The 21,434-nt window shown below is 39.0% G+C and overlaps 2 protein-coding genes across 3 annotated transcripts in view; one reads left to right on the top strand and one right to left on the bottom strand.

Moving 5' to 3' along the window:
- Positions 1–13,300: 13,300 nt before the first annotated feature.
- Positions 13,301–17,667, bottom strand: LOC114554132 (protein FAM72A). The gene is made up of 4 exons (XM_028575776.1): positions 17,110–17,667; positions 16,801–16,878; positions 15,942–16,066; positions 13,301–15,839 (listed from the first exon to the last, which is right to left on the bottom strand). Exons 1-4 carry the CDS (start codon positions 17,259–17,261, stop codon positions 15,745–15,747), a joined length of 450 nt encoding a protein of 149 aa, XP_028431577.1. The 5' UTR covers positions 17,262–17,667; the 3' UTR covers positions 13,301–15,744.
- Positions 17,668–18,582: 915 nt separating this feature from the next.
- Positions 18,583–21,434, top strand: part of srgap2 (SLIT-ROBO Rho GTPase activating protein 2) — a 60,448-nt gene continuing 57,596 nt past the window's right edge. For both annotated transcript variants that reach the window (XM_028575799.1, XM_028575798.1), the window contains exon 1: positions 18,583–19,161. In XM_028575799.1, the coding sequence (XP_028431600.1) occupies positions 19,095–19,161 (67 nt within the window). In that variant the 5' untranslated portion in view covers positions 18,583–19,094. The remainder of the gene's footprint in view (positions 19,162–21,434) is intronic.

Genomic DNA, 21,434 nt, shown 5'->3' with positions numbered 1-21,434 from the left:
CGTCATGACTGAAGTATCATGAACCACAAGTCAATTTCATAAGTTCATTTTCAAAATCAACAAATAACCATATTCTTCATCTCTCTCTTTCATGTTATATCTTGTTATGTTTTTCTTAATTTCATTATTCACTTCCTTCCCTGCTCATTTATTTCAATATTCATTTATAATAAAATAATAAAATGTCTTTTGGTTGCAGTCATATTTATCATTGCAAGTATTTATTTTTGCCTGAGGGGTTTATATGGTTTTCTGTTTACGTGTATGTATTTTTAGAATTGGCAATGCATAGATGTCTTCGTTTTTGTATTTTTTTTTTTTTTTTTTTTGGGGGGGGGGGGGGGATTTTTTTCCCTTTATTTGATAGTGATAGTGGATGGACAGGAAAGGTTGGGGGAGAGATGAGGGATGACACGCAGCAAAGGGACTCGAACCCGGGCCGCTGCAAAGGACTCAGCCAACATGGGGCGCACTCTCTTACTGGGTGACAGAGGTCGCCCCATATGTCTTCATTTTTAATCATAGAAAGTCCTTCCTCCACACTTTTGGTGTTGACAGAATAAAAATGGACAAAGTTCTATTCATTTTATTGTTTTTCATTTTTCATTGTGCAAATTAACAAAAAAATCCATCATGGTGGACCTTTATGGTCCAAGAGGACCTTTTTTTGTAGAACACATTGAGCTGCATATGTGTGAGAAATCTCAAGTCAATTGGCCTTGAGTGGCGTGGCCTTTCAAAATGTCCAATCATTAGGCCAAGTTTTATGTTTCTAGCTCATTCCAGCTCACAACAAATAATAATAATAATAATAATAATAATAATAATAATAATAATAATAATAATAAACCGGAGCAAAAACAATAGGGTTCTACCACTTCAGGTTTTGAACCCTAATAAATGTATGGTTGTAATGTGAAGGGGGACCAGTCTTTTCTTAATATCTGCCTACACGTATTTGTAAAAAATAATAAATAGATTGAAATGTATATAAATAGTGTCGTTGCACCTCATATCCAACAGAGTGCGCCAGAGTATTTTCTTTGAGATTTTCCACCAAAGCATCATGGGGGAATACTGTAGGTCTGAGGTTGTAATTAACTAGTTGCTCCAGTTACTGTAGTTATGGTACTTTTTTTGGGGCACATTCTCAGGACTGTTCGCACATGTCTATCGTATGCTTTATTGACATCTTCCTCACTCTCCTGTTAGTTTTGTTTCACCTACAGAACACAAAGTTTTCTTTAATGGAAGCTTTTCTGACACAAAACATTTAGTGTAGAAAGAAAGAGTTGCAGATAGCACTAGAATGGATTACTAACAATAGACTATTCCTAAACATGTCAAAGACTAAAAGCATTGTAATTGGTACAAATCATTCCTTGAGCTCTAGGCCTCAGCTGAATTTGATGTTGAATGATGTAGCTGTAGAGGAAACAAGTAGAGGAAACAAAGCTTGGTTTTCTTAGATTGTAATCTGTTGTGGACAAGACATAGATTATCTTGTTGCAAAGATGGGGATGAATATATCTGTTATAAAAAGATGCTCAGCTTTTTTAACACCACACCTGACCAAACAAGTCCTGCACACTCTAGTTTTATCTAGAGATGCTCCGATACTGCCTAAAACGCTGGTATCGGTATCAGGAAGTACTGGAGTTAATGCACCGATCCGATACCAAGTAATAAAGCCCTAAAGAAAATCTACGTTAAAGTAGTTTATTTATGTTCTTTTTCTGTTATAACTGACTGTCAAACTGCATAATGAAAGAAAGTTCTGTTGCATTCAACAACAAAGATAGAAATAATATCATATCCATACAGGGATAGTATACAGTTATTAAAACATAATAAAATATATGACACGCTGGTATCGGATCGGTACTCGGTATCGGCCGATGCGCAAGTTCGGGTATCGTAATCGGTATCGGGAAGCAAAAAATGGTATCGGGCCATCTCTAGTTTTATCACATCTTGACTTTTGCCCAATGATATGGTCAAGTGCTGCAAAGAAATATCTAAGTAAACTGCAGCTGGTTCAGAACAGAGCAGCGTGTCTTGCCCTTCAATGTCCACTTAGGTCTAATGTTAACAACATGAATATCAAACTCTCCTGGTTGAAAGTTGCGGAGAGACTTTCAGCATCACTCCTGGCTTTTGTTAGAAACATGAATGAAGAAAAAATTCCAAATTGTGTGTATAGTCAACTTACATTTAGCTCTAACACTCATAAATAATCCACTAGACATGCCACTAGAGGTCTTTTTAAAGTTCCTAGAGCCCGAACACAATCAATGCAACGTACAGTATTGTATCGAGGGATGGTTGCTTGGAACTGCCTTCCAGCAGAGATTGCCAAAGCGCATAATAAATCAAGTTTTAAAAAACAAGTAAAGGATCATCTAGGGCCCTAAGACTGTAACCATATTTTTGTACTTAGTTTATGTATAGGAATATTGATATGTAAACAAAGACGTTGTAAGATTGAATTTTTACTATATTCTGTGCTTATGTATTTATTGTGATATCATATATTACTATTGGAATACATGGAAAGGAATATGTATATCTATATACACAAGGAAAAGAATACTAGCTATACTGCTCTTATTTTTATATTATATGAGTGTTTTGTCTGAAAATGTCTTATGTTCTATAGTTTTGTTTGTTTTGTCTGAAAATGTAGTTTTATGTTTTGTGCGGACCCCAGGAAGAGTAGCTGATGTAGCTAATGGGGATCCTAATCAAATCAAATCAAATACTCCAGTCTGCACCTGCGTTCTGATCCTCCTTCCTCAATGTGTTTACAACAATACATCATATTTTATAAAATGATCATGTTCTGTATGAAAATTCTTAATCTTGGAGTAACTAATAACTAAAGCTGTAGCTGAGTAAAAAAAGGACAATATGTCACTTTGAAATGCAATGTAATGGAGGAATAAAGTGTCAAAATGAAAATACTATGGTGCAACAACTCAAAATTGTACTATGAGTATATTCAGTCTACCACTGGAGAAGAAGAAAACAAGGCTGGTGAAGAAGATAAAGAGGTAATTAGTCCTGACATCATCCTTAAAGACATCCAGGTTCTGTATCAATCCACCAAGTTTGGCCCTGACTGATCTATAGAGACAGACCAGTGTTGTACTCAAAGAAAGGTGACAAAAAGTCTGTTTCTAAGGTAAAAGTTAACTGCAACTTTTTTGAAGTAACTATACCAACAACTGGGAATTGTATTCTGTGCTAAAACCATTTTTTGGGACACTATCATAAATAAGGTCCCTTTGGGAGCTCAGTAGTGAATATGGGACAAAAGAAAGAAAAGAAAAAAATCAACATTAAACAAATTGTGATAAAGTGATAATCCAAAGACGTGTTGTTATGCATTTTGTGTCACCTTGTGGTGACATCATTATTTGGTTCATGCTCAGTGTTTTTACAGATAAATATGATTCTTCTTCTTCTGTGTTTGTACTGAGTTGCATCCATTTAACTCATAGAAATAACAGTAACGATGAAGCTGAATCACCTCAGAATTAAAGATTAAAGTATAAGCAGCATTGTAATGTTGTAGCTAGATGGAACAAATGGTAATGAGTTATTATTTTTGGTAGTTTAATCATTATTAATGGATCATATTTCATAAAAATATAATATCATTTGTATTTGAAACCTTAAAGGCCACACTGGTGTTTTCACTGTAAGTGACATCTCTCTCATCATTCTGTTGGAAACTTAGCCAGTTATTTTTAGTGCATAAAGTCTGGTGATGTGAGATTAGCTTCTAAAATATGATGCATTACAGAATATAACAATTAATCAATTAATCAATGCAACTGATTCACATAAAATTAATTGGCAACTATTTTGATAGTTGTTTAAATAATTTTTTAGGCATAAACGCCATGTCAATATGTCATGGTTCTAGCTTTCCAGCTTTTAATTAGACTATTTTAATAATCTTCATTTATTTGGAATGATTTTGAGGTTTCAACCGAAAAGTCACTGTCTTCCAGGCCAGATTACTAAACTTCTAGAAGTGTGAACGTTACAAAGACACCAAACATATTGCCTGAAAGCTGGAGCTATATGGCTACAAGCTACAAACAAGACATGAAGCTGGGTTTAAAGGTCAACAAATACACTGTAATTCCATGATGGATGAAGTATATATATGAAGTATTGTTTTCGTCGCAGGCGACAGCGCCGACCTGGTAGTTAGGGAAATGCACTTAGTTACATTCCAGCACTGCCAGTGGGGGTCAGCTATACCAAAGTACAAATTCCCTCAACATGATTAGGTGACATTTTGCAGGTGTGTGCAGGTGCGCCTTTTAGTGGAGAAATACAGTACAGGCCAAAAGTTTGGACACACCTTCTCATGCAATGTGTTTCTTTATTTTCATGACTATTTACATTGTAGATTCTCACTGAAGGCATCAAAACTATGAATGAACACATATGGAATTATGTACTTAACAAAAAAGTGTGAAATAACTGAAAACATGTCTTATATTTTAGATTCTTCAAAGTAGCCACCCTTTGCTTTTTTGATAACTCTGAAATTCCTTGGTGTTCTCTCAATGAGCTTCATGAGGCAGTCACCTGAAATGGTTTTCACTTCACAGGTGTACCTCATCAGGGTTAATTAGAGGAATTTTTTCCGTTATTAATAAAAAAGCAAAGGGTGGCTACTTTGAAGAATCTAAAATATAAGACATGTTTTCAGTTATTTCACACTTTTTTGTTAAGTACATAATTCCATATGTGTTCATTCATAGTTTTGATGCCTTCAGTGATAATCTTCAGTAAATAGTCATGAAAATAAAAAGGAAACGCATTGAATGAGAAGGTGTGTCCAAACTTTTGGCCTGTACTGTATGTAAATATCAGAAGATGGCAATAAATTCAGGGTCTCTCCCAAGTGGTCAAACTATTTTTGACACCGGGTTGCAAAATTACGAATCCCACCATGGCCACCATTTTTCCAGCTTTGTCTCCTAGCTAAAGTTAAGCCATTCCTTAACAGGCATGATCTAGAAAAGGTGATCCATGCTTTTATTAGTTCAAGGTTGGATTACTGTAATGCTCTCTATGTTGGTTTGAATCAAACCTCCATCTCACGCCTTCAACTTGTGCAAAATGCTGCTGCTCGGTTTTTAACAAATACATCTAGACATGCACACATCACTCCCGTTCTTTACACCCTACATTGGCTCCCTGTGCATTTTAGAATAGATTTTAAGATTTTATTGTTTGTTTTTAAGGCCCTTAATGGCCTGGCCCCGGAGTACTTATCCGAGATTTTAATGCTGCGTGAGCACAGCCGGTCTTTGCAGTCTTCTAACCAACTGGTTTGAGAAGTCCCAAGGTCAAGGTATAAACGGTGGGGTGATCAGGCTTTTGCGGTTGCTGCCCCGAGACTCTGGAACAAGTTACCCCCTGATATTCGCACAATTACAGATGTTGATTTTTTCAGGTCTAAACTCAAAACCTACCTGTTTAGAATGGCTTTTAATACGCAGTAGTGGTGTGACAATTTCCTCTTCCTGTTTCTATGTAACCTTTTATGATTTTACTGTTTTCTACGTTTGATTCTTCTTATTGCAAGATATGTTGTTCTATTCTTAGTTCCTGATGTGAAGCACTTTGGATACCTGCTGGTTGTTGAAAAGCGCTATACAAATTTTGATTGATTGATTGATTAATGGCCACGCCAAGACCCGCCCTACGATTGGTCAATTGGTTGGGGTTAGGTATTTCACCTCGAGTGATTAAAGTTACGATAGCCGATTGGTCAGGGGATAGGACCTGGACAAATGGGGTTAAGTTACCTTGCGTCCTGACGCCTGGCCAATAAATGCTATTGAAGGGCGGGTCTTGGCGTGGCCATAGTGGCAGAGCTCAATCGCAAGATAAAAGGCATTGCCAGGGACATCCAATCAACATTTGTGGATGAATGCTACCTCCTGCGTCATGGTAAGAAAGTAAACTTACGTTTTGTCACATAAAATGTCATATAGGTGTATGTATAGCCTCCTTTTAGATCACAGTAGATCAGTTGTGGAACAAGTATTCAATTTCTTCACTAGTAAAAGTTCCAACACCACTATGTAAAAAAAAACATAGTACTCCATTACAAGTAAATGTCCTTCATTTAAAGTCCTAAAAAGTGAAATTATTATTCAGTAAATTCATTGAAAGTAAGTAAAAGTAGTCTGTTGGCATCTTCTTTATGCCAAGCTAAGCTAATTGCTGTCTGAGTCCAGCTGCATACACACTTAACACTTCAGTCTTTAATATATAGTACTATTATGAGTTTAAAAGTTGGTCTATTTATGGATAATTTGTTCAGCTAATCAACGTTGTGTAGATTGTTTGCCTAATAAAGGCAGCAGTGAGAATACTTTCTATTTCTGAATATTTCTGAATAAACTCCCAAAGTTGCCTCGTGTTATCCTGTTCTGCAGGGAAGGAATAAACGTGTATCTGTTTACACTGTCAGAAGTGTATTTTTATCACACAGTGGGCACATCATTGGAGAACAAAGGAAACATACTCAGTTAAGCTAAGATAGCTCTTATCTCACTTATGGCGCCAGGCCAACATATATTTTTAACAACTTGCAAAAAAAACAAATCTGTTGACTATTTCCTTTTGGGAGGGGTGCGAGTGTACAACTGGACTCCAGACTTAACCTTTCATATTCTGTTGGTTACAGATCCCCTCAGAAATCCAGAGAAAATGGCAGAAAAAGAACGGCTGCTTGATCGAAGGAGGGAGCTGGTCATGTACAAACGCAGAAAAAAATTTAAGGTGGAGAGGGAAGTGAGGAAGCAAAAACTGAAGGTAGAGAGGAAGGAAATAAATGCGAAGAAGATGGAGAATATCTCTGAATTATGCCACAACTCAGAAAATATGTTAAATCTTCGCAACGGGCCAATGCCAGTCAGGTCACGCAAACTCATACTTGTTAACATATATCAATTAAGATAAAAGTAGAGCAATCAGAAAATTGGCACCAAATAGAGAGAGGTAATTGAGGGAGACAGCAAACATTTCAGATTTGACAAAACAGAAGTAAAGAATAGTAAAATATCCTTTTAAAACATTAGCAACCACCATCAAATATCCTTGTAACCACATGATAACACCCTAGAGTCAAAAAGCATTGTGCAAATAACAGTGTCCTATCTTAACGCCACCTGACCCAATCTCATTCATCCTAACCTAGCCTAATTTAACCAAGGTTAGCCCAACACCTATCCTAATTTAGCTTTGGTTAGGTTCTGGCAGAGACCTTAGGGTTAGGGTTAGACCCTAAAGACAGTAGAAAGAGGAAAGTAAGGCAAGAATAGGTTGAAAATAGTTTATAAAAACTTCTAAAAAAAACACAGTAGAAAGAAGGAAGGCAACACTAGCGCGACAAAAGTGAAAAATTCAAATAGCCTAAGCGACAAACTTCGAAAAAAGTGACAAAAACTTTGAAGAAGGGCGCCCGGATAGCTCAGTTGGTAGAGCGGGAGGTTTACTCCTTGACGCGGTGGGCCTGGGTTCGAGTCTGACCTGCAGCCCTTTGCTGCATGTCATTCCCCCTCTCTCTCCCGTTTTGTGTCTTCAGCTGTCCAGTAGAAACAAAGGCTGAAAATGCCCCAAAAAATTATCTTTAAAACAATAACTTTGAAGATAAAGACAGTAGAAAAAAGTAAGGAAGAAAGACAAGAATAGGTCAAAACAAGCGACAAAACCTTCAGAAAAAAAACAACTTCAGAAACAGCGACAAAAACTTTGAAAAAAGCGACAAACTTGGACAAAAAAATACAGTAGAAGTAACTACAGTCTTAAAACTGAAAAACATTGACAAAATGTCAAGTACCCCCTGCAGTTCTCCAAAGTACCCCTAGGGGTACACGTACCCCCATTTGAGAAACACTGGATTAGATCAATGGCTCACAGGTGGAGTGGGTCCTGAGTCCCGAGGAGACTTAATAATAGATTTAGTAATAGATTTTATTTGTAATACACTTTACATTTGGAGCAAATCTCAAAGTGCTACAGTTAAGATTTTAAAAGCACGGTAAAAACATCAATATAAAATACAAATAGACAGGGTTAATAGACAGGGTTAATTAAAACTCATAAGTTCTGCTAAATAGAAATGTTTTGAGTGCCCTCCAGGAGGCGCTACAGGAGTCTCTGTTCCAGCCCCGGCTACTCATCCTGCTCCATCATCTGCCTTCAGATGCCAGTCTGACTTTCCCCTCCCTGCTGGATTGTTGCTGACCACTGAGTATGCTTTTTCACCAGCCTTGATATATTGAGAGTTGGATCTAGTCTAGTTTGTTGTTGTTGTACTTCCCTGTCTGCTCCGCTCCCTGACGCTACTAACTGGAAGATCTCTGTTCTCAGAAGTAACCCTCCTTCAGAGTCCTCTGCTGCCAATAGCCACGCCACGCACCGGAACATCAAGTCTGCAGCCGCACTGAGGAACACAGCCCAGTACCCCCACTGCCGGTCCAGCCATCTTCGGACCCAGCAGCCCCCTCTGCCAGTCCAGCCATCTTGGGCCCAGCACCCCCCTCTGCCAGTCCAGCCATCTTGGGCCCAGCACCCCCCTCTGCCAGTCCAGCCATCTTCGGACCCAGCCGCCCCCTCTGCCAGTCCAGCCATCTTGGGCCCAGCACCCCCCACTGCCAGTCCAGCCATCTTCATAATTATTATTATATATATAATATATATATATATATTATTATATATAATTATTATCTTCATTCATGGTTATTTTTCTTTTGTTTTACTTATTCCTGAGGCACTGACCATTTGAACGGTAGAGTTTTTTTTCATAACAGTCATGTCGTAGCAGGAAAGGTGTTACAGGTCTAATGAATAACATTAATTGAATTCTACACTGGCTCACTGGCATGGCTAACAAGAACATTTAAATGGAACAGCGTCGTCATTAGTGTTATTAGTTGCACTTGTGCTTCCTGACGAGTCACAGCACTGCCAGTCAAACAGTCACTTAAAAATATCAATGCGGAGTAGAGCCTTGCATTATTTGTCTGTTCCCAATCAGAGGACATCTTATCCTTAATCTGTGTCTACTCACCTGGCAGCTGTTTATGTAAAACACTTGCACACACCCCCCCTCCCCTCCCCCAACCTTGTTGCCACAGGTTGCATATGTTTATAAATTGCAAGCAGATCAACCAAAGGCTAAAGTTTCCCTCTCAGGATAAAAAACAATCATTGTCAATGGCCAATAACAAACTCGGCCTATTGCAAATGTCTCATAAACACCACACAAAAAAAGTTATTTGTGTATTATAAGCTGAGTCTCTGCCTGATTATGTGATTATGATTATGTGCAGCTTGGCTGTCACTGGGGCAGAGTTGCAGCATTTTAGATTTAGATTCAAATTGTCCTTTATTTGTCTAGAGAAGTGCTGTGCATACGTTTTTTTATTCAATAACACCCTGCTTAAAATTCATTCACTGTGTTGCAAACATTGCATTTTCTTTAGAGTGTCTCTCCTCTGGGTTCCAGGAGTTTAGTTGCCTTTTTATAGGAGTAACTCATGTTAAAGCAGATTCTGACTTAAAGTGAAAGAACATTCAAACCACGATTTTATCCTGACCCTGACCTTTGGATCCCTGTGGGGAAGTCTGTAAGAAGGTTATTAAATTGCACAGAAAACAACAGGCTGAAACAGCTCATGAGGTGGCGTACGGTAAAACACAAACATGGATCTGCTGTTGTATGGACATGATTTGTAATTTGGGTGGATGCTTACAATTACATGTGAAAACCGGGCAAGCCACAACTATTTGTTTTATGATTTTTCTTGCCATCACTACCTAAATTGCCCTGTACATGTCCCAACAGCAGCAGAGAATTCTTGAGAAGAAGGTATGCAAAAACAAATTACCTAAGTTCCAGATCCTTCCAAAAAAGGACTAGTTTTCTTGGTGCACATGTGGAGGTTCACAACCTCACACTCAGTTCTGAAAGGAACACGATACACAGAACAACAGGGCAGGAAAAAATAAATGAATCACAGATTGCAGATGAAAGAAACATTGTCCCCCTCCATGTATTTTAGGTTGAGCAAATTTTCTTTTTGTAGTTGAAATTTATGTCTGTCTATTCTGATTCACCACTCCTCAAGTCAAAATCCAACTCGTGGATTTTCAGTGCACCCACAGACATTCTGCCCTTACATTATGGAGCTGTTCAGCCCCGAAACCGAAGCATCTTCCCTAACCTGTGTAAATGTGTAGGAGGGCTAATAAATATTCAGCTAAAATGTCAGTCTACTCGGTGGAAAAGTTGCTGATGAATATTATAAATCCGCATAGTGCATGAATGAAAAGACCCGATTCCAATGCACTGACAGAATTTATAAACAAGTCCACACCAACTCTGTAGGTCAGGGATAACTGTTAGTATTCCCCCTTTTGGAAACTGAACAGTTTGGCAGTTTGAGTAGTATACAAAACAAAACACACACCCATATACAACACAGACACGTGGATACTTTCTGAGGACTGGATAGTGCAGGTCGTGAGATCCAGACATCTCATCATCTCATTTTTCTTGGTAACATAAACTGATACGGGCTAAAAACATCATTTGCAGGAGGATTATCCAGTTTCTTGACTGTACATGTTTACTCAACTCCTCACTTGCTGTGCTGACACTAGCAAATACTATACATTTTTTGCCCTGTGTGTCCCGGCCTTTAAATTCTAAGTTTGCACACAGCCCACATTGTTGGCTCACATTTTCACCTTTCCCCGTTAATGTTAGTTAACTTGCGAGCTAGCTAACTCACCACATGGAGTTTTTTTCATACACATCTCACATGTACGTATTTGTCAAATTCATTTCATTTCAGTTTTTTATTTATCTCGAACAATCAACAATGTTGCAAAAGAAAACCAAAAAATTAAAACCACAAAAATAAAACAATCGGAATTTACCAAAAACCAAAAAAAAATTATAAAAAAGGATTAGTTCCAGAAGGAGCAGGCGGAAGAAAATAGCTTATTTGGTCCTGCCCCTACTTCACAATATCATATTATTACAAAACAGATATGCAAATACAGCATACAATCTTTCAGGTCTTACAATAACTTACAACAATACCTTGACTTTACAATTCCATTCCTATGTTTCGATCTATTCTTTTCTGTATTGGTCAAGTAATGATTGAATGAATGATGATCCATTTTTGAACTGAATGATATTATAGCTCTGTTTGATGTCATTGTTCAGCCCATTCCATAAGGTCACCCCACAAACTGAAACACACATGCTTTTAACAGCTGTTCGCACAAGAAGTTGTTTGAACATACATTGTCCTCTTAGATGATATCCCCCGTCTTTTTCATTAAACATTGCCCATATGTTACATGGTAAATTATTTTCTTCAACTTTAAACATACATTGTGCAGTTTTAAATGTAACAATGTCCATACATTTCAGCAAATGTGAATAAAAAAACCAGATGATTAGTGTGCTTATAATACCCGGTGTGATTTATTATCCTGATTGCTCTTTTTTGCAATGTGCAAATATTTTATAAGTTACTTTTGTAGGTATTTCCCCTAACTTCCACACAATATAACATATATGGTAAAATAAGTGTGCAGTACAGAGTATGTAGTGTAGTTTGGTTCAATATGTATCCAGTTTTACTCAATATACCAATACTCCTGGCCATCTTCATGCACAGATATTTAATGTGGGGCTTCCAGCACAGTTTGTGGTCAAGTACAACACCCAGAAATTTACTTTCATAGACTCTTTTAATTATTTTGTTATCAATTACTATTTTAACATCTGTATTTATAGTACAATTTCCAAATATCATTACAATTTATTTGAATCAAACCAAAGCTTTTCATTTCTTTTGTGACCATTTCCAGCATCTGCTGCAAGTTATCCCCGCAACAAAATTTTTTTGTGTCATCTGCAAAAACAGTAAATTTTAGTACATTTGATACTTTGCAAATGTCATTTAGGTAAAGGATAAACAGTTTCGGGCCTAAAACTGACCCCTTTGGAACGCCACAGGAAATACTAAGGCCCATTGACCGGTGATTACCCATTTCAACAAACTGACTCCTGTTTTCAATATAGTTTTTTTTAATCCAGTTATAGGCCACAACTCTGATGCCATACCTTTCCATTTTTTTTAAAGAGGATTTCATGATCAACAGTATCAAAAGCTTTTTTTGATCAATGAAAATCCCCACAGTATAGTTTTTGTTTTTAATACAATTTGTTAATCATTCTACTAACGCAATTAGTGCCATAGACATTGATCTACTGGATCTGAATCCATACTGACTGTCCATTAGTAAATAGTTATTGAAAATATGTGAGTCACCATATTGCCATCTTGTCAGGAAATACTCCTGTATTAAATTAATAAATATAGATATATAGATATGTTAGTGGGTCTACAATCCCATCTATTGCTTTTTTTTTTTACAAGAGACATATCAATGTCATCAAAATCTTTTGAAGTTTCATTCATACTTTTACTTACAATCTCTAAAATTTCTTTAGTTCCCAAAAATCATGAGCGTATTTTTCCACATGGTCCATCACAAATTCATGGCGTATGCCTGCTTATGATATGGTTAAAGGTTAGAATCTATCAGCATATGACATGGTTAATAACTCCTATATATTTCCATGTTATTACTGTTAATTCCCATGGAAAATTTACACCTTTAATATTCCTGGAATTTTGCAACCCTTCTTATGGCCCTTCACATGTCTGGCCATCTTGGAAGAAGGATTTCCAGTTTTTGTTGCTCTCAAGTTTCTCCACTTTCTTTCCCCTGCAATTAGATTCTGTTTTTACTTATCCGACTCAACAGCGTTAGATAGAGGGTGACTGATCTTGTTGTAGAAGCCCTTTGTTGTTGTAGAAGCCCTTTGAGACAAACTTGTGTTACGTGGCTGTAAATAAAAGACTTGACTATTTAACAGATTCATCATCATCGACAGTCATCTGTACACTGTAAACTAGAGAGAACTCTTATTCACATAACAGGATATTGTGTGTACCACTGTGTAGTAAGGAGAAACTAAAACAAGATAAAACTATACAAATATGATTTGCTTTTGCCAAAACATTCCTCAGTGCAACGTGTGTGTGTGTGTGTGTGTGTGTGTGTGTCATGTAATGCCAAATGTGTCCATTATAACTTTTCTGAGAAGCTAACGTGGATCTAAATGATGAAAAACAAGAAGAAAAAAAAGATTACACGACAATTAAGATATTTTGAAAAAGAAAAGTGTATTAATTTAACAAGCATACAAAACAACAAATACTTTTTTTTTCTCAAACTACCAATGCCGTTTCAGTGCAATTCCAAAATATACATTTTTCAGCAGGGCATGTTAATCCAAGTTAATCACGTCAGAAACAGCCATTTAAATAGGTTTTTTTGGATTATCATGACACAATTGTCCTAGTCAGAGGAAGCTCGCAAGTGATACCTTCTTGAGGTAAAACTGTACACATCCCATCTTAAATGTACAAAACAAAGCACTACAATCACAAATGAAATATTAAATACCTGAACAAAAACATAAGTACTGTAGCACAATACAAACCAATGCATTTGTAAACGAAGCTTGTAAACAAAAACGAAGTATGTGGTTATAGATATTTGGTTTGTGAATTTAATAAATACCTAGCTGATGAACTGTATCCTATCAGTTTACCACATTAACAGTATTTGTTGTGCAAGTGCAGCAGACTGTCAGTTATAACTTTAAGGTGAAGGACGTGAAAATCCGGACAATGTTTTCCTCCTCTTTGTGCATTTTTCCACAACTAAAGGCTACAGCATAGATAGAGGCCAATTTATATATAAAATAAAAAAAATAAAAAAGTACTTCCTTTATCCTTTTCCTTTAGTTAAGAAGTGTCATGCTATGTTTGCCAACAATGTAGGCAAGGACTGTTACTTTAAGACAGGATCATAGTATCAGCAGGGCACAGCAGTGAAACCATAACAAAAGCAGAATGGCACTGCCAAAAAAGTACTGACTTGAGTGAAGTCTTTATGACTGGAGGACGTTAAAGCTTGCGTCTGGCACAACTGATTGAGGAGAAGGCCAGTTGGTGATGACCAACTAACATACAGCATCAACCTCGAGTCAACAGAGTAACAAAGGTTCATCGTCAGCAATCACAGCATCAGTAAGGCCAATAGAATATTGAGGGTTGAGGGTTTTATGGTCAGCTCCACTGACTAAAGCTAAACTTCACAACAAATTACTTAATTTAAAATGATATTCAATAAACTGGCCCACAATGACATAACTTATCTTTTTGAGATGGGTAGCCAGTCCATAAATTACATTTTGATATGTTCCATTCATTTTTTGGATTTACTTTTTCTTCTCTTCAAGTGCTACAATTAAGCTGATACAGGAAACTGAACAGTAATGTAACAAAAACAGAGCATGGACACAAAAATCCATTTAGAACTCATGTTTTCATAATTTTGCTTAATGATCCACATCGAAAGTTATGGAGTGTTGCAAAAGTGCACCTTTGTTAGCTCCTATTCTAGCTTTCTTATATCGTCAATCTGGAAACATATTATTTGACTTGAGCTCTTTAAAATTCAGCTGCACCAGACTTTTGTGGAAAGACACCCTATGCATAAGTTAGTACGTTAGTGTCAGATACTGCTACAGTCAGATTCCTCTGGATGTTAGGCACATACCGCTGCTGTCAAGTGTGTAACAAACACTGTCTTAGCATATCAAAATGTATCACTGATAGAACGTCAGATCGTAATGTAACCTAAATCAAATGCCCTTAAAAAGCACAAACTCTCTCTCTCTCTCTCTCTCATATATCATTCAATCATTGTCTTTTTTTTCCTCCAATACACAGGATTCAAGAAACACTCCAACTTAAGACATAACTCTTATGGGAGCTTTTGCTTAATACAGCATAGTCAATGTACAGATTATAACTGCCATTAAAAAGAAGGTAGGCGAATTGTGGTCATCTTATCAGAAAAGTGGACTGAACGTAAACAGCGTGAAAAAGCACAGCACCCGCTGATAAGTTCCATTGACCTATCATACTACATCCCCAACTTCTCAGGAGGCCGATCAAAACCATGAGCTCAGTGGACACGGCGATGAAAAGTAGAATGCACTAGATTAAGGAGTCTAGTTGTTTGTTATTTTCAGTCGACTTCAGCCACATGTTTTACAGTAGCCCATGAAAATATACAACAAAGAGAGTAAAGAATGTGTGCGACATTGTGCGCCTGTGCTTTTATCAGTGATGGGGAAAGACATGGTCACAGGTTAAAGTGTAATTCAACACTAAATTACATAGGGCCAAAAACTTGTGCTGCACTGTTCTCTGTGGGTTCTAACTCTGGAGCATGTTCGGGCTTCTGGCCACGCCCAATCAGTTGTGTCACAGCAGGTGCTTTCTTCATCAGCTGCAAAGGCAAAACACCTGCTGGGACGTCCCTGATTGGGGTGCGGCCAGATGTGCACCATGGTTTCAGTTGTCAACTAATGTCACAGCAGTACAGCGGCACGTTTCTGCCCTGTTTGATTCAGTATTAAATTACCCTTAAAAACATCTCTTTTCTCTCTTATCTCAAGCATGGTTTGTACACTCTTCTAGCGCAGCCTCAAATGTTGGCATTCCAGGTCTCTCACATTGTCCGTGTCCCTCTCTACCTAATACACTCCTCCTCTGATGGGCTTTCTAAATCTTCGTTCTCACTGTCATCCAGTTCGGGAAGATCTCCCCACAGGAGCAGATTCAGACCTGCAGACACATGTGAGGGTGACAAAGGCTTATGAAACACATTCAACAGAGCAAAACGGAAAAAGAATTGAAATTTTAAATCGAGAGGGGGCTTATAATAACCTGTCGCATCCAGCCTGTTGAGAGTAGATACAGCGTCGCTGTTGAACATCCAGAAATGGCCGTTGTTACAGGAGAGCAGGCAGGGTTTACAGGGGGCCACAACATGATAGCCCACAACATTACCACTGGGAGAGGGAGGGAGAGAGAATAAAGAAGAGACGTGTGTCAGCACTTTACTGGGGGTACTTCTGAAAAGTGCCAACTCCACTAGTGAGTGTCTATTATCTAACAGATGTTTGTTTTTGCCCTGTGTACAACAACAAAGGCCTGGGAATACAAAAGAGGGAGGCTCCATAAAGCCTCACTGTAGCACCAAATTCATTTCGGCCAATATCAGAAATAAATGCCAAATGGCAGAATTTAATTTTAATGTGTAAAGGTGTATAGGGCTGAAACGATAAGGTCATTCTGTCATGATCTACAGAAAAATGAACGGGCAACTATTTTGATAATCGATACATTTGTTTGAGACATTATTTAAGTCTCTCTAGATCCAGCTTCTCAAATATGAGTTTTGCTGCCTGCCTCAGTTTTATATCATTGTAAATTGAATATGTTTGGATTTTAGACCGTTGGCCACAGACAGGACAAGACATATGAAGATCTCACCTTGAGCTCTTGGAAATTGCAATAGGCATTTTGACTGTCTGATGTTTAATATACCAACTGATTAATCAGGAAGACAATCAACAATGAAACAATCGGTACCTGCAGCTCTACAGGTGCAGCTATACTATGAACAGCTACATGGGTAGGAGCAACCTGTTTTATGTACTAATTCTGCTTTTCATCAACATCTCACATTAGCAGATGGCCTTCCTAAAGCAAACCCTGTAGGCTATAGAAGAGCTTTACATACCACTTCAGACATGCGATGTCTCTCAGTTTGCATTTGCAGCTTTCAGTAGAGTAGCAGCTGGCCACAAAGTCAACAGTCCTTGGGGGAGGGTGCGTGTAATGAGAAACAAACACAGCCATGAAAGGTTAAAACCCACCATAATTTCACATTTTCATGCAACAAACATTGTTAACCATAGCTTGGGTGCCAACATTGTGTCCCTATTGCAATCAAATGATCAGTTACATGTCAGTTAGCTGCGGTTTGTTTCAAGTACATCTTGCCCTGGCAACAACAGCAGACGTAAACAAAGGCTAGGTTAGCACTTACCTATTGGGAGGAATATCAGTCGAAAAAAGCTCAACCTCAGTGTCTGCAAGAAGCACTGCTTTCATGCCTCTTGTGCAGAGAAGACTGTCACAAAATGTGCAGTTCACCTGGGTCACACACTTGTTTTTGAAATTAGCGTTCGATGTAGACATTGTTTTCCTGCTGAAATGGACGAACTCTCTCGCTCTTTCTGCTCCCAGACAGCCAATGCAGCAGAAAAACCAAGAATCGGGTACTAATGTCGCTCGCTAGTTCAATTCGGGATAATAATTAATAAATTGGACGTTAACTTCGCAAGCGTTAAAGCTAGCACTAACGTCCTTGTGCAAACGTTAGCCTTTTCCTAACGAGAAAACGGAAGGCAGCTAACGTCAGCTTGTTGAACAAACGCACGGAAAAATATATATTTCCGCGAAACGATGTCTATTTACAAGAAACTGTTTAGCTATATTATTGATAAATACACGATATCGGCGAACAACGAGCCTGTTTTACACGACTGGCTCTGCATCCATTCGGATGTAGTTAACAGCTAACTAAATAGCTGTCAGCTTTGTTTACAACTTCCTGGTATTTAACGGCACTTCCTGAAACTATCTTTAAAAGACCCTACATCTGATTCTGATTGGATACACTCCATAGTAACAGACGCAATTGGCCACCTTCATTCCAACGTCTGAATTTAATTGGTTATAAATGATCGTTGAAACGCCCACATTCAAAAGTCCTGCAGGGCGATTGGTGTGCTTGCATGTCATTCAAATTCCGTTTCGCCAATCGTGTTGTGGGAAGTAAGCTCTTGTCCTATAAAATTAGGCGGGGCTGAATTCAAGTCAGTGTAAAAAAAAAAAAAAAAAAAAAAGTTGACGCATTCACACCGATTCACACTCAGGAGAAGGGTTGCATTTTAAATAGACAGGTTATAACACTATTGTATGTTAGACATTGTTGTCGTTTAAATGCAAGACAATGTTATGCATTTCCATTATGTCGAACAATACAATCAGTGGGCATAGATAGCCAGTGTTACGGAATTGCTTGCTAGCAACATAAAGCTAATGTGGCCAACGTAGAGGTAACGTTACATTCCCAGCAACATTTTTATGGAACGTTCCATACATTTTTCCCGCTTTGTTGTTTGTATATCAGTTATGCAGTCATTTAAATTCAGCATAAAGACGTGTAAGACCCATTGTCTCCTATATCAGCGGTCATAACTTTACTGAAATGAGATGAAGTGGCTCCTAAACCCACTTTTGCTCACTTTTGGCCCACCCTGGAATACATGACATCCTCACATTGCAACTGGCCGATCATCCTAAATATTGTGTTTTATCTATCAATCTATAATGAACAAACAAGATACACACTTAATGGGCACATATGCAGTTAAGGAAATGTCTGCAAAAAAAAAAATATCCATGCGTGTATCCATGCCTGTCCTGCGCACTGGGACTGACCAGCCAGCCCCTCCATCTCCACTCGGTTCCTCCTCCTCTCTCACTTCAGGAGGGGGAAGAGGAGAGCAGTTTTAGTTTAGACAGGCGGACGGGCAGCTGCTCAGGGCAAATATATATTTAAAAAAAAAAACAGAAAAAAACTTTTGGAAGTGCTGACTGACAAGCTAGCACTGTTTGTTTTCCAAGAAGGGAATGAATCTCCTTTCACCTGTAGTTGTTTGCACCATAACCGGTTTTGAGGAGGCGGCGAGGCGCGGCGGCAAATGGGAACATAGAGCAGCAGCAGCAGCAGCAGCAGCGCCAAACTCACAATGCGCCCGGAGTGAACAGAGGCAGGGAGACAATACAGATCCGCGGGCACACTGAGGAGCTACAATCTCTCATCTGGGCTCTCTTGTTTTTTTAATTTTTTTCAAAACGTGTCCCGGAGTGGCATTTCTCTCCGTCTACTGCTGATTTTGTCATTGATTGAGACAAAATTGACTTCGCTACGAGGGCAAGTGGTCTGATCTCCGAAACTCAGCCATGACGTCTCCGGCGAAATTCCGAAAGGACAAGGAGATAGTGGCCGAATATGAAACTCAAGTTAAAGGTAAAAAAAAAACTTTGTTTTAAGATGTTAAATTATTGCACAAGCTAAAGCAATGTGCCGTTAAACCTGTGCTTTCTGACTAATAGTGGTGTGTTTTCCTTGACTTGGCTGATTGCATGGTGGGTTTTTGTAGCCTACCCTTAACGTTACCTCTCCTATCAGGCGTAAAGGGTACGCTTGCCATAGTATTTCACCAGCCACTTATGAAGGTTAATTGCCATTATGCGGACGTGGCAGATCAATAGCATATCAATAATTGCGACCTTAACTAGAACATCATCATCATCATCATCATCATCATCGTGTGATCGCTTGCCTAGCAGCACACAGACTGCCAACAAAGACAGAAAAAAAACACCCCGCTCAGAAATCAGTGTTGTTGTCCAGATGTGGTCTCTATATTGTCACTAAAGAAACGCGTATGAGAACGTGGTGTGTGTAGACTACCCAGAGGGCTGGGGTTTCGACATTGAACAAGGCAGGGCGTTTTCTCTCTCTCTCTCTCTCTGTCTCCTGCGTGTCTGTGCTGCTGGTGTGCATTGCGCCGCCCCGGTCATACTACAAATGTGTGTGTGTGTGTGTGTGTGTGTGTGTGTGTGTGTGTGTGTGTGTGTGTGTGTGTGTGTGTGTGTGTGTGTGTGTGTGTGTGTGTGGCTTTAACCCAGATTGCAATGAAATGAATAATTTGTTCTAAGACTTGATCATGATCACAGTATACATTGGTGTCGCCCCTGCCCACGATCAACGACATGAGAGAGCAGCAGGGGTGGGAGAGCAGATTGTAGTGGTTAGAAAGGGGCGTTCAGATGTTGACTGTTTACTAGCTTGTGTGTGTGTATGTGTGTGTGTCGTCAAGCAGGGGAACTGTATTCATCTGGGCAGTGTCAGTCAGAGCTACAGTGATTGCTTATCAGATCTGTGGGTTCAGGTTAGTGGTGTGTAGGCTACAGGCTGGGGAGGAGAGGGAAGTCACAGAGGTGGCAGAAAAGGGGAGAGGGATGTGGAAGAGACAGAGGACAGGATATTGCTCTCCTCGTGAACAGCATGCTTCACGGCTGCTTCAGTGCAAGATCACCAGATACAATGGGCTACCCCCTTCCTCATCACACAGTTCTCATGTCATTTTAAGAACACACATCCCTCTTCCCAGCCTTGCCTAAGAAAAAAAGAAAAGAAAAAGAAATGGTCACCTCGCAGCCCTTCTGTTCTTCTGTAGAGCTGCCGCCACCTGCAGCTTTGTAGGATAGAGCAGCAAGTCGGTGACAAACAAAGCGGTTGTGGAGCGTGTAGGCTAATCACAAACCTCTATGTTGAAAAACTGGATTGTCTGGTGCTGATATACAGTTTGGTGACAAATACAGGAAAACTCAACATCGAGTCGTTGTGAAGTGTGGATCCATCAAAAGCTGGCGAAAGGGAACTCTACCGTAGGCATGGACACTATTCTACCCAAATGCACTCATGGGTGTTAAAAATAACCTGAGATCAAATTACTGCGAAAGCCCCAACAAATTGAGGTCAATTTCTTACCTATCAAACATTTAAATCCCCCTGTGGCTTGAGTTTTTTTTTTTTAATCTAGTACTCTAACTTCATATGTTTTACATATGGTTCCGATTATTAAATTAGTTTCACCACTCCATCCAAGTTTATCCTAATTAATTTGTCACTTGTCTACACGAAATCCGGTTTGATTTGGTCATATTCTCCCAGGTTAATCCTGTCACTTAAACTACTAAACCGATGAGTCCAGGGAAACTCGACTCAGCTCACTGTTTACCACCTCTTACTAGCCACTTTCTCTGCCACCTGCCTACCTGCAGACTCCTTTAGCTGCCGCCACAGTGACCTTAGCGTTGTTGTCTCAATGTCCCGTAGACCAGTAGACCGCTGCTTATGCTTGGCAGCCTGTGTAAAGGCTTTCTGTCCGTGCTGCATTGTGAGGGCTGTCTCCTGTGTTTGTCAGCTTGTGGACTTAATGTTTGTCCATCGACCCTCTTCATCGATTCTTTCTGTCAGTTACTTCACTGCTCCCTAGCGAACAGCTATGTTGAGCTCTCTCCGTCCACACATTTTTCCACACACCGTCGTCTGAAATGAACAGATGAAAGGATAAACCTGTGCATCCTCATTAGTGTGTGTGTGTGTGTGTGTGTGTGTGTGTGTGTGTGTGTGTGTGTGTGTGTGTGTGTGTGTGTGTGTGTGTGTGTGTGTGTTTTCCATCTGTAGAGGCGTCTCCAGGTGCTGTGTGTCTGCTGTGACATTCTTAGCAG

The sequence above is a fragment of the Perca flavescens genome, chromosome 4 (genome assembly GCF_004354835.1).
Source record: "Perca flavescens isolate YP-PL-M2 chromosome 4, PFLA_1.0, whole genome shotgun sequence".
Taxonomy (NCBI): Eukaryota; Metazoa; Chordata; class Actinopteri; order Perciformes; family Percidae; genus Perca; species Perca flavescens.
Note: the sequence above shows the minus strand (reverse complement) of the source record. Positions and strands in the feature narration are given on the sequence as shown.